Genomic DNA, 14,195 nt, shown 5'->3' on the forward strand with positions numbered 1-14,195 from the left:
GATATTATTTTAAGTAATAATAATATAAAAGATAAATAAATAAAAAATACATGCAAAATGAACAAGTTTTATTAATTTATCATATTTTTTAACATTGCTGTATAAGTAGCAAATGTCTTGAGACAATAATAACTAATAATTGTATCATTTTTAGGTTACGTTGAATCTGATGATGAATAATAATTTAAGAATGTTGTTTTGAAACAAAGAGTAAGTTTTGATGAAATAAATATTATTAAAAGATAATTTTAAGTACAATTAGATAAATCAAATTAATTTTACGGTAAGGCCTAATAAGATCTTAGCAAAACGGGCAAGTTTTTATTTTTTCCGCTCAATATTACTGTACTTTAAGCTGGCAAAACTGTATACCGCGCAAACAGCTTGCATGAAATATCGCAAGCTGTTAATTTGCACAAGTGAGCAAATACGTTGAGACGGCAAAACTGTATGAAGCACAAATGGCTTACATACACTTCAAATGATTGCGACATTTGCACAAACTGTCTGCGCATACAGGTCGCTGTCGTATGGACGCTGCACGGTGTACCTACTGTGTTTTTTGGACAACCTGATTGCACTTGCAAGTCTCTGCGCGCAGACAGACCTTTAGGGAAGTACAGCAAATAAATATTGAATGAAGTAAATATTTTGAAAACACTTTTTAAAGTTATAAAAATGCAACAAAAATTGCAGATTATAAAAAAAACATAATCTAAACACCTAAAATCAGTCAATTTTACCTTGTTTTTTTGTTTTTAAATTTTATACTATAAATTAGCTAATTTTTAAAACAATGTGCATAGTTTGAATGATTTTTATGGTAAACAGGGTGATTGGTATTCCATTTATTGGTGAGGCCTTTCCATAAACATTAAAGTTGATAGACCAGCCGATCAGGGATGGAGGAACAAACCACGTAGCACGCAGCAGTTTGATTGAGTTGCTGCGTAACCGTCTTCTTGTCTGTGATTTGCCAACAAATGAATCTGACAGTATACAGGCAACTCGCATTCTCATATTAAATTACTAGTCCTTTTCACAATGTGGCGCAAATTGCTGGCTGTGTAAAAAACATCAAATCCCAAATTGGGTAAACAAAAGTTTGGACTTGTTTCCAAAAAATATTTTTCATTAGACACTTTTACAAATGTGTTATAATTTACCCACTTCGCTCATTTTTTTTTTCGGTTGTTAAAAACAAACATTCTCACAATTACTGCGCTGTAAACCTTTGCCTTACTATAGCAAACTTTACTTTTCTGCGCATGGTCTGATTATTGTAATGTGCGCTCTTCGGCAGTCAATTGTACGACTGATTTCGTAGTTTAATCAAAGCATTCTTGAACCTCCCGTTGCCAAAAATATGGTCACGTGGTTTGCCTCCAGTTCGTCAAAATGAAACCGGAATTTCATGTTAGAGAATTCTATCAATTTGAATATATATGGCCTTTTATCCAATATTGTGCATTAAAAACCAATCCCCCTGTTTAATTATACAATATTCCAGCACTTGTTTGACCATTTGATATAGAATTATATAAATAGCAGTTCACCACATACCAATAAGTTTATAAACTGAAAACAAACTAGATTATTCCATACCAAAAGTTCTTCATTATAACGAAAGGTTACATTGTGGAATTAAACTATTGTCTTCATTTTACTCATACTAATTAATTAATGAACACAATTAAGTTACATCGAGCCACGAATGTGAGCAATTAATTACTTCCTAAATAGAAAATTACATATTTAAATGTTTTAACCTTTTTACGAAAAACTAACCCAATACATAATAATATGTGTATTACATATGAGTTTGAGAGTTGAAAAACCGGCTCAGAAATTATCTGCTGGTTTTTTTTGTGTAAATACACAAAAGTATTTGAAATAAATTGAATGTAAATAATATATTAATACTAGTGCAGACCCGCGAAAAATCACGGGATAGTCTGAATCCTTCACAAAAGTTATCTTAACCCCTCGAGCTAATTTGTTCGCTTTTTTGAACAGTTATTTTATAGTCTTATATAAATCATTGTTTCCCTTACTGTCGTGGTGAGAAATATGATCTAAACGGTGTAAGAAAGAGAAAATCTCACGCTTTATATTCAAATCTAGAAGTTAATCACAGAAGAATTAAAATGTGTACTTTTATGAAACAAAAGGTTCCGACTGCAATTTGAGAAAAAAATATGAAACTTCTTGAATTATTTTCATGTGAAACGTCAAAAACAATTTGTCAAATAAAATGTGTGTTTTTTCTTTACCAGTAATTTTAGTTCATTGAGCCATTTTTTTAAACTTTTTTATAAACAATAAAATCTGAAAGCGTATTTCATCAACTTTCAAAAACAGTTTTTAGCTTTCGGATACATTCAGAAATATTCCATTTATTTGGATTTTATTGCAAAACGAAATTAATCAGACCTTAAAAAACTGACAGCTGAGGGGTTAAGTGATTTTAACATTGTAATAAATAATGACAGCTGATGGGTTAACTGATTTTAACATTGTAATAAAAAAATTACAGCAGTGATTTTAACATTGTAATAAAAATTACAGCAGTGATTTTAACATTGTAATATAAAAAATGACAGCTGAAAGGTTAGCTGATTTTAACATTGTAATAAAAAATTACAGCTGAGGGGTTAAATGATTTTAACATTGTAATAAAAAAAATAAAGGCAAGAATATTAATAATATGCAATTTTAAGTCTTTTAATTAGCCTAGAATGCTTCCAATGTGCATGCTAAATGGGGCTATATTTAATTTGCAAAAAAAACTCCTTATTTTATGATATTATAAGAAAAAATTCTTAATATATTGATAAAAAAAATAAAAAAAGTCAACAAAAAAATATAAAAAAAGATGAATATTGGACAGTTTGAAGAACAATAGCCAAAATAGGAAGAGGACATCAGAAGAAGTCTATTATGAATTGGACAAGTGTGTATCACCAATCATTGTTTTTTGAGCGAGTATCCAAATATAAATTTAGTGTATTTGTTAATTCTTGTTAAGGTTAAACGCAACGCTCGTTGTATTCTACGTGTTGACAGATGGCGTTAATTAATTAATTTTGTTTAAATACGATTTTGTAAGGTATTGCTTTACAGTATTAAGACAAATTATTTGTTTGCGCCCTCATATACGCAATATGAATATGAATAAATAGTTTTGTCCATATAAAAACTCAATTCTATCGAGAAAGGCATAAAAATACAATATTGGATTGAATCATCGGTAAAATATTGTATTTGTGTGCCTTTCTCGAAAGAATTAAGTCTTTAAACGAACAAAACTATTGATTCATATTCATATTGCGTATATACGGGCGCAAACAAATGATTTGTCTTAATATTGTAAAGCAATACCTTGCAAAAGCGTATTTAAACAAAATTAATTAATTAACGCCATCTGTCAACACGTAGAATACAACGAGCGTTGCGTTTAACCTTAATATGTATTAGGCTGCTTTACTTAAAAATAATTAAAGAAATGATTTTTGTTTTTTTAACCGTTTTGCAGAAATAAAAGAAAAAAAAAAGTTTTTATTCAATAGTAATCACCAGACAACTTTATACATATATGATAATACACAGTGTCCAAAAACTCATAGTACAAGCGGAAAACTGGTGAATCTACATCAGAAGAGAAACCAAAAAAATCATTCTTATTTAGACACCAGCTGATGTGTACCCAGCGTTGCTCCACTTTACTCTACTTTCTATAAATATAATATGCATGTATTATACAGGGTGGGACAAAAGTAATCACCATATCGGAAAACGCTATAACTTTTGCAAATGGTGCCAAATGTCAATTCGGTTTTGACATTTGTGAAGTAAACAAACGCAGAATACAAATCGACAAGACATGAATCGATTTACTCCGCAAGAACGCGGAATAACAAGCAGTACCAAAGCTTATCATAAAAAAAAATTACAACAAAAGAACATCGGGTGATTACTTTTGCCCCACCCTGTATATATATAAACCTTCCGAAAGAAATTCTGTAAATGATATTGAAAAATCCGTTGCGTAGTTTAGAAGAACTAAGCGCACTAACAGACAGATGCGAAAAGCAACTTTATTTTATACTATTTAGAGATTATTTTAAAACTTTTGAATCAGCGTTTACGCTTCAGTGCATTTTAAAAGACATTAAACAGTTGATATGAATCCTAGGCGACTAGTTTTGAACGAATTTTACCTAAAAAATTGCAAGTTCAGACTCGATTTAATTTAAAACCATCAAAAAAAATTATACGACAAAATGGACTATTTGTGCAATATAGATTCACCAGTATTCTGCTTGTGCCTCAAGAAAAAAAATTGATATAATATCCTAAATAAAATATTTAGTGAAAAATAAACAAAAAAAAATAAACAAAAAGAAGTTAAAAATAACATTTAGACTACACAAAGTAGTTCCAAAAATGCATGATTTTATCATTTAATTCAGTTGAATGCTGTGTTGGTCCTTCATTTTAATTTCTAACATTTTGAAAATTAAGTTTTCACCAAAAAAATTGCTCTATTCGGTCATCAAAGAAGTAGGTTTGACAGAAAGAGGAAGTGTATAGAGTACAGATGTAGAGGTAGATTTTGAGAAAGGTTTGCAAAAATTCAATTATTCTCAATACTCCAAATGTTGAGAAGAAGTGAAACTCAGTAAGATTTTGCTAAAAAAATTCCTAAGTAGAAAGCAATTGGCTTACTGCGAATAGAGACAATTACAAGTTTACCCAATGACAAACCGTAGAAGGGTAGATGGAAGACACAGTAGAGGAAGATTGCAGCTGCAGAGTGAAGATTTGTATTATAAGAAATATATTTGAGCTGTTTAGAGCAACAATAGCCTAACGACAATTCAGTTGAAACTAACTACTACTTTAACCCCCTGGATTTATATGTATCCTCTCGAATACAGAACGGAGAGCTGTAGAGTATTCTTGGATACGTTACTTGATTACCCATACTCATAAAAATCGTTAATCTCCTTTTGTAGTAGGTATTATTATAATTTATTGAGCTGATGTCACAAAAAGCTTAACATTAATTAAGTTGTTTTAAATTTTAAAATAAGCTAATCCTTTCCAGATAAGAATCAATGGAGATTTAAATTGGTTTATATTGGTAGCATCAATGATATGCTGTGGAAATTTGTTCCAAGCTTCTGAAAGAGGCTTTCTGTATGTGTTAAAAAACAGCGAATCTATTTGAACATTAAATGTCAAACGGGAATATTGCTAAATCATGAATCTAATACATCTTTTAAAGTAACTTGATGACAAAATTTCAAAAGACCCCGGAGGTTAATTTTAGTTGTAAGTTTTTGGGATTAGGTTTTTGTTGCTCTAAATAGCTCATTTGGTCTGGGGCTACGAGAAAATATCGAAAGAAATTACCGTTAGTATGACCCTGGTGATCAGATCTATAGCTAGGAAGGTGATGTTAGTTAACCTCCAATAGGGGAGGCCACTAGAAGAAGAAGAAGGAGATTCACCACCAATTGAAGACGTCACCACAGAATAATGATGGCTGTTTTGAGTTGAGCATGCTACATTGATGTATGCTACATTACGGTGAAGTCAGCAATTCAAAATTCCAGCAACTAAGGGAGATACGGCTGGTTAAAAAACGACCTGTTGCAGGAAGAGATAAAATGAGCTGTTTTTCTCCGTTCCTGCGAAATTAACAAAATGTTCCGCACAGCGTTTAGGTGAAGTCTTCAATTCTAGACTGCCGTATGTACAAATATGACAAAATGTGACAATGGACTTTGAACTTTAGCATTTTTGCACATAAACATTATGTTAAGCACGAATAAAGATTTTAAATGCAGATATTAGAATATGAAATGTAATGTAATCAAGTGTTTAAAACTCGGAATTCCTGCGCACTAGTTTATTGTGGTATATTCATGAAAAATAAAACGGAAGGAGATATGGCGTGGAAACTTGCCGACTTAACTGCAATGAAAGTTATGCATCTGGTGTATAGGTAGAAACAAAGGTATTGGAACGATGGTGGCAACACTTTTGTGCGCGCGGTTTCATACACTAATAATGGTTAACGACCCATCTATCTCCCCTGACGTTTTATCTGCGCTTTTTTTTTTTTTCAAATATACTACTGAACAGGCAGTCTAGATTACAGTATGTATACTGAATGGCAAATATTTATCTTGAACCAAGACCATCTTTAGAATCAAAAGTAGTCAAATCCAAAAAAAAAAGTTTTATTAAGTAAATTTATTCCCTATCAAAAAAGTGGCCAAATTTATTTCCACCATGCGGCGATGTTCATAATTCCCACAATAAAAATGACTTACATGTAATCTTGAGACATTTTGTTGTTTTCTCGCACTTTTGCTAGGATAGAGTTGACCATGTTTGATTCTAAGGAACAGATTTGAGAACAATCCGCAATCTTCTCGAGTCCCTACTCCTTATGTCACGCGTACGTGTGTCGGAAGCGCTTCTGTATATGGTGGTAGGCGTTGAGAACGCGGTTCAGGCCGTGGTGGCGTGTGGCCAGTCGGTCACAGGAGGGAGCGAGTGCAGGCGTCGGCAGTAACGGCAGTCGCATTGCCGCCGTGCTGCAGCTGTCGTCCGGGTGGCAGAAGAAAGCGACGGAGTGGCGGCCGCGGGAGCGTGCCATACACTGATCTGGGATTATCACGCGGTGATTCTGGAATCGAAACAAATAAAAATAAGTATGTTTCCAGTTGTATGTATGTTGATAATGCGGGGCTGATTTCTAACAGTAAGGAAGATCTACAGTCTCTTGTATCTAGGATGAACCAAGTATGCATTAAAAATGAGTTAACTCCTGCTGTGAGCCAAGAAATCCACAGTAGATTTGGTAGTTTTGATGATTTCTGATAAAATTTTGGTTTTGATTTATTATGAGAGAAAATTAAAAACATAATTTTTTGGACTTTATGTCTATTGTTCACAGAACTACTTAGCCAATGCTTTGGACAGCACTACAGTATGCACCAACAGGGCAGATGTGTAAAGGTTGTGGTGAAGTGTGTGCTTATATATAGAGACTTCCAGGGAAGTCGCGGGAAGACCCAAAACACATAGAGCATGTCTAATTACGGAGGCAATTGAAACTCATAGAAATCAGATTAATATCAATAGCGACGATGGGGCTAAGCTCACTAGTTCTTGGTATACGATAATTGACACCTACACCATAATTAATTGCAGAAAACACTTCACCACAATCTTTACACATCTGCCCTGGTGATGGACAGTAATGCTGTCCGAAACGTCAGCTAAAGAAGGGTGTAGCGCAACACAGCGTAATATCCCAAAAGTTCATGTATTTCAGTCCATAAGTAGACTCTGCAACAATCAACGCGTTGTCATTTCTCTACTCTTTCTCGACGACAGTCAGTCAGTTGTCACCGCATTAGCAAATTCTGCAGCTCAATTTGAAGTGCCACAAATCACGGTGAGAATCCTACAGATGTAGTTATGATTCTGACTATAGTCAATTTGTGGATATATATTTGATATTGCGAACTCACGAGTGCCGGGTAACGATCCTGGGTCCAGGCGGCCAGCAGTTCTCCTGTGTTGACGAGGAGCGCACCGGGAAGATGGCCGACTCTCTGCCAACTCTCGCTAGATGGTAATTTCACCTGGAATTACAAACAATTCAGTTATGGAACGTGTCGTTTACTTGCTGGAACTACATGCTTCCATACCCATAAGGGAGTAACTACATGAGTGGAACACCCGTTCATAGTTGATGCTGGCTTGTTTCTAAGACTCGTTTTTGTGTAAGTCGACGAGCATGTGAACGAGCTATCAATAAAAAACTAGAAAATCTTGTTGTGTTTGAGACCATTGTAAGATTTTGTGGTTCCCAAAAACTGCGATGGGCTGAAAATGTTGGAAGGATGCCGTATATCTCACCTCTAGGCCGCCTTCGCAGTCCTGAGCCAACAGCGTGAAAGTCCCGTAGTCACAATGGGCCCCGCAGCGGGTGAAGTCTCGGGTACCGCCGCGTGGGCCCCCAGGTTCCTCGTCCTCCGGAGGGACGGGCGGATAGTACAGCAGGCGCAGGGTGGTCTGGTTTTCGTTGCGGCCCGACATCATGCCCTGATGACGCTCCAGGAAGTATGTGGGACAGACGCCTGTAAATGTTTATATTAATTAGTACCAACTGAATGTGGCGAAACCATCGCTCAGGGAGTGAGGTGTGAGCTACCGTGCTCAAGCTGAATGATCTGGGAAACAGTGTCAAACGGGTCAAACAAAAAGGATCGCATCTCGGAGTATTTCATATTCATCCCCGACTCGAGTAAGACGAGGGAGAAGTCAAGTATCTAATAAGTACCTAGAGCAATGGCGAGGGCCTTCAGGAGCAGGCTGCTGAGGTTAGTGAAGTCCTCGGCCAAAGTGCCGACCTTGCCACGGAAGTTGGGGATCAGGTCACCCTCGGGGAGCTCGCTCTCCTTCAGGGTTGTGATGTTGAAAGAGTGCCGGAATTCCTGGAAAAGAGAATAACAGTATTAACGAGGCGGACGTGAAATAAATCGAAAAAAAAAAACAATTTCAGAAAATTGAGTACCGGCAAATTCACTTTTTACTTGTCTTCTATAACCACTTGAGCGATGGCAACCCAAATTTAGATGATTTTCATGGATTGTAATGAATTATAAAATTAACAAAGTTAGATTTTTTTTTTAAATGTAAAAATATGGAATTAACGAAGAAATCTAGAAGGATTCATATGTTTTCGTATTAATATTTGGACGTATGATATTAATTAAAAGGAATAGTGAATGGACGAATGGACCAGTTGAGTAGATAACTGGTGAATCTACATCACATTGGTAATACTTTTTTTTGATTTGGGCTTTCGCATTCGAGTAAATCTTGGAATATTTTAGATGAAATTTGAAAAAATATCAGTTTGAATTTTTATTAAATTGTTACGTCCGAAACTGCATTTGAATTATACAGATTAAGATGAACTTAAAAACTAAATTAAACTGTAAACCCTAACAAATTATTATAAGCAATAATTAGTCGTTTGAAATATCCATATAAATTGAAAATATCTCCCGAGTAAAAATAAATGCCGCCGACGGGAATTGAACCCACGCCTTCTGATGTCCGGTCAGTTGCTCTGGACCACAGAGCTATGTCGGCTTATTCCCAACACGCCCGAGTATCTGATTCACTTGATCGTGCCATGTCTTCCTCGGGCGTTATAGAGTAGCATTTGGGTAAGCTACTTGTGGTTGGGTCACAGTCGTAGCTTGTAAATATATCTGTGTACGAAGGGCTTTAAGGAGTTTGGGCACATTAAACAGTCACAATACACTTTTATGGATAAAGAGACTGTGAATTCATGACGGTATGAACCAAACATATGAAATCCAACCAGGATCCGTACCTTGCAGTAGCAAAATTAAGTAGCGATGGTTAGGAAAGGTAGGTACTGTGGATAAAGAGACTGTGAATTCATGACGGTATGAACCAAACATGATATCCAACCAGGATCCGTACCTTGCAGTAGCAAAATTAAGTAGCGATGGTTAGGAAAGGTAGGTACTGTGGATAAAGAGACTGTGAATTCATGACGGTATGAACCAAACATATGATATCCAACCAGGATCCGTACCTTGCAGTAGCAAAATTAGATAGCGATGGTTAGGAAAGGTAGGTACTGTGGATAAAGAGACTGTGAATTCATGACGGTATGAACCAAACATATGAAATCCAACCAGGATCCGTACCTTGCAGTAGCAAAATTAAGTAGCGATGGTTAGGAAAGGTAGGTACTGTGGATAAAGAGACTGTGAATTCATGACGGTATGAACCAAACATATGAAATCCAACCAGGATCCGTACCTTGCAGTAGCAAAATTAAGTAGCGATGGTTAGGAAAGGTAGGTACTGTGGATAAAGAGACTGTGAATTCATGACGGTATGAACCAAACATATGAAATCCAACCAGGATCTGTACCTTGCAGTAGCAAAATTAAGTAGCGATGGTTAGGAAAGGTAGGTACTGTGGATAAAGAGACTGTGAATTCATGACGGTATGAACCAAACATATGAAATCCAACCAGGATCCGTACCTTGCAGTAGCAAAATTAAGTAGCGATGGTTAGGAAAGGTAGGTACTGTGGATAAAGAGACTGTGAATTCATGACGGTATGAACCAAACATGATATCCAACCAGGATCCGTACCTTGCAGTAGCAAAATTAAGTAGCGATGGTTAGGAAAGGTAGGTACTGTGGATAAAGAGACTGTGAATTCATGACGGTATGAACCAAACATATGATATCCAACCAGGATCCGTACCTTGCAGTAGCAAAATTAAGTAGCGATGGTTAGGAAAGGTAGGTACTGTGGATAAAGAGACTGTGAATTCATGACGGTATGAACCAAACATATGATATCCAACCAGGATCCGTACCTTGCAGTAGCAAAATTAGATAGCGATGGTTAGGAAAGGTAGGTACTGTGGATAAAGAGACTGTGAATTCATGACGGTATGAACCAAACATATGAAATCCAACCAGGATCCGTACCTTGCAGTAGCAAAATTAAGTAGCGATGGTTAGGAAAGGTAGGTACTGTGGATAAAGAGACTGTGAATTCATGACGGTAAGCATTGATTGAACCCGCACCTTCTGATGTCCGGTCAGACGCTCTGGACCACTGAGCTACGTCGGCTTATTCCCATCCCGTTAAATAATTCAATATGTACAAGTACTTCAATCGACAATTACTGCTTATTATATTTTTTTAGGCGAGTAATTAATGCTTTTAATAATTTGTTATTCTTTGTGCTATGCATAAAAACCTCGTCTTATAAACATTAGTTTATCATTAAAAAATAATTGTTTGATCATGTTATAAGACGGACAAAAAAAAGATAATAATTATAATTAATTAATTACCATGGTCTTTCCATCGAACCTCTCCATGCCGGGCTTGATGTATCCATGGTTGGTTGAAGGTCTCCTGAGAAACCGCGTCTGCGTCTCGTCGGGAAGGGCGCAGAAGTCGTCCAGATATCCGTATGCGGCTTTCAACTGGAACATTACATTTCAAACATTATATTTCGTCATTGATAACCTAAATGATAAAAATGATGTAGAACGCCAAAGAGTACCGAGCGTGCGAGTCAACGTGCTTGCCAGGAGTTTCAACAGGTGCAGTCCTCTGGTGAAGAAGTAACTATTGCAGACGTACTGCATGGGCTTTTACACTAGCGAACTATGTACAAGGTACACACAAGGCGCCATGAACACACGTCATGACGGCCTCCGTCGTAGAGGGGTAAGACTAGCAAGCTGGAGGTTGTGGGTTCAAATCCTGGCGTGCGCAAGTAAATTTTATTTGATTAATTTATGTGATTTTACTGATTTTTTTTTTTTTTTAAAACATATTCCCAGGTTACGACTATTTCATAATCTCCTACTATCATCACAGTGAGCGGAAAATGTTGCTTGTGTCATTATGGAGGTTTTGGAATTGAATTCACAACGCCTAGGTGGGTCCCAGAAGTGATTCCAACTCATCCTCCACTGACCAGTCTAATCATAATATTAATCTAATTTAATAATTAAAAATAATATATAGTATATTTGCAGCATGTTCTAGAGTGGAAGGTACTCTCAGTATCACCCTGGTGTAAGAACACCATTCAGAATTGAGACGCTGCTTTAAATGGCTTTGGCAGTGTTTGGTGACCAGATCTGAATAGTCAAGCACCCCCCCCACATTCCTCTTACCCAGTGACGGCTCTTCTAAGAGGGTCATTTGGTCAATGACCTCCCAAAAATATTGTGCAATAGTATTAAGGCGATGCCATACGTAGTAATGCAAAATCATGTGTTTTTGGTTTGAAAATTTGGTCGCCTAGAAATGTTTCAGATGTTTTAATTAAATACTGCGAGTAGAATACATCTTGGCCTTTGAAATAATCGAGTATTTTTTAGATAAATCTTTTTATAAGCCCAGAAAAAAATGATGTAAAGGCCTATGAAAACTGCTTTAAAGTTCAAAATCTCCGACTTACGAACCCATTTTCGGTTATGATTTTATTGTATAATGTGGCAAATTAAGTTATTTATAAAATGATTGAAAAAAATAAAAATATTTATGCCTGAACATCCATAAAATAAAATAAAAGGCACTTTTTGGCCATGTTTTTTTCTTGCGTAAATCAAAACAGGCGGATGGTGTTAAGCGGGAATTGAAACTTTATCGCCATCTACGTAAGGGTTGTTATTGATAGCGGCTCAATTTAAAATATTAGACAACGTAGTGCATCGCCTTAATATAAAAAAGGATTTAACAAACTACCAGATTATTAATTGAGATTTAATTTTCATTCAGATTCATATGTTTTTTCGATTCGTTCCAGTACCATCTAGCGTCCAAATGAGAAGCTATTGAATGTACCTACCGTGGGTCACTTTAAATTTTGTCCCAAAACCATCTCCTTTCTTTCTCTTTGCTATACAGACAAAGGAGGTAAACACTATCATGTCTGACGTAAGTTTAGTATCGTACAAAAATTATATTTAATGGGTTTTCGGACATGACCACTGTGAGACAGAGATATCTACGACCTAAGATTATTAAGGTATTAGAGGGAGATGTCAAAAAATGTCAGTCTAAAGTTTTTTGTGTGATAAACGATAACCATCTTGAACTTGAATAGTAGTTCGCGAAATTATGTTAGGTACGTATAGGTACCTTTACTTTCATTGTTTACTTTTTAAATTTACTTATAAACAATGGACTGAGGTTGGAGTTAGTTATTTAACCTTTTGAACGCGTTAATTTGCTCCGTTTTATCTATACCCGCACGCGGTACATATTTTCAAATACCTATGCAAGCAATTAAATGTCAAATTATAGCATTCTGGCATTATTTATTGGACTATATAGACAGAACAGATTATTCTCCAAAATATGAAAACAAATCCTCGTGTGTCAACACTCTTAGATGTTTATAAAAACAAAAACTTAAAATTTCATACAAAGACGTACCGTATCTTTTGAATGTGGTCCCGCCATTCACTCGGCGTGTGTGTACTTAGGCACTACTAGTGTACTGCGTTGATAGACACAAGTGGGACACCATGATCACTTATCATTTTTAGTTATGAAAAGTTGTGAATGACATACTAGTACTAACGCCATCCATTGACAAAAATGTAAACTAAAGGACTAAAAGGCGCGAAGAGGCGCACTTGATTATCGATCTTTTTTTATGAAATACAATTTTATTTTTGAGAAATTCTTGTAGATGTCAGCATCGTGATAGTTCTACGAATGTCCAAGTGAGCAAGAAATACATTTATTTAACAACAGTTGATACGGCCGCGTGCAAAGAGTTAAAAGTTAGTTATATGTGTAAATAATTAGATAAATAATCTTAAATTAAACAATATTGTACTATCGGGTTCAGAATAGGTGAGCAGTGTCAAATTAATTACATACATTGGTGTTTTTATAATATTCCTTCCACTTCTGTAGCCCTAGAGCCGTCTTTGCTCTTACCCATCATTTAAAACACTCAGAGTACAGTATAACCACGCATAAGGGGTGCTGTTCGGCATTTCGCAGATGTTTGCAAAGGGAAGGGTGCATTTCACTGTTTTGATGAGCCACAGAGTAGCCGGGACGAGTCACTCTCGTCCAGGCCGTCGCCCAGTGGCAGGGCGCGCCCCTACTCCATACATGGAGAATTTCCCGTAAGCCACCGCAGTACAAGCGCTAAATATGTCAACTATTTTATTTTATTTATTCTGTATTCAATTTTATATCATGTAATTCATTTTGCAAATCACCGGTCTGTTCAGCTAAATTAAACAAACATTATTATTACAGGGGATTTGTTATAATATGTTTTGTAAAACAAAATAAGCAAACTTACAACAATACAATGATGTTATCCATTTCTTTCAACTATAAACTTTACTTTGTATCGAGCAAAATAACCCCCTTCCCCCCTTTTAACTGGGTCACCACTTTCCCTCTACTCTGGCCTATTCCTGTTGTCTGTTTGTCTGTCAAACCTGTTAATGTAACTTGCAAGCTTTTGCACGAACATATACATTAAAATATTAATAAAATAAAGGAATGAAACCGCATGCGCATATCACCCACACAATCCACTCATACCAC

General features: G+C 35.9%; 1 protein-coding gene across 2 annotated transcripts in view; it reads right to left on the minus strand.

The window, feature by feature from the left end:
- The window catches only part of LOC149414663 (uncharacterized), a 71,291-nt gene continuing 57,096 nt past the window's right edge, over nucleotides 1-14,195 (minus strand). For both annotated transcript variants that reach the window (XM_089642938.1, XM_089642939.1), the window contains exons 3-7: nucleotides 10,952-11,086; nucleotides 8,369-8,522; nucleotides 7,945-8,165; nucleotides 7,554-7,667; nucleotides 1-6,703 (exon numbers count right to left, since the gene is read on the minus strand). In XM_089642938.1, the coding sequence (XP_089499064.1) occupies nucleotides 6,467-6,703; nucleotides 7,554-7,667; nucleotides 7,945-8,165; nucleotides 8,369-8,522; nucleotides 10,952-11,086 (861 nt within the window). In that variant the 3' untranslated portion in view covers nucleotides 1-6,466. The remainder of the gene's footprint in view (nucleotides 6,704-7,553; nucleotides 7,668-7,944; nucleotides 8,166-8,368; nucleotides 8,523-10,951; nucleotides 11,087-14,195) is intronic.

This window comes from Hesperophylax consimilis, chromosome 19, assembly GCF_061612785.1.
Source record: "Hesperophylax consimilis isolate HC1 chromosome 19, BYU_Hcon_1.0, whole genome shotgun sequence".
NCBI classification, from domain to species: Eukaryota; Metazoa; Arthropoda; class Insecta; order Trichoptera; family Limnephilidae; genus Hesperophylax; species Hesperophylax consimilis.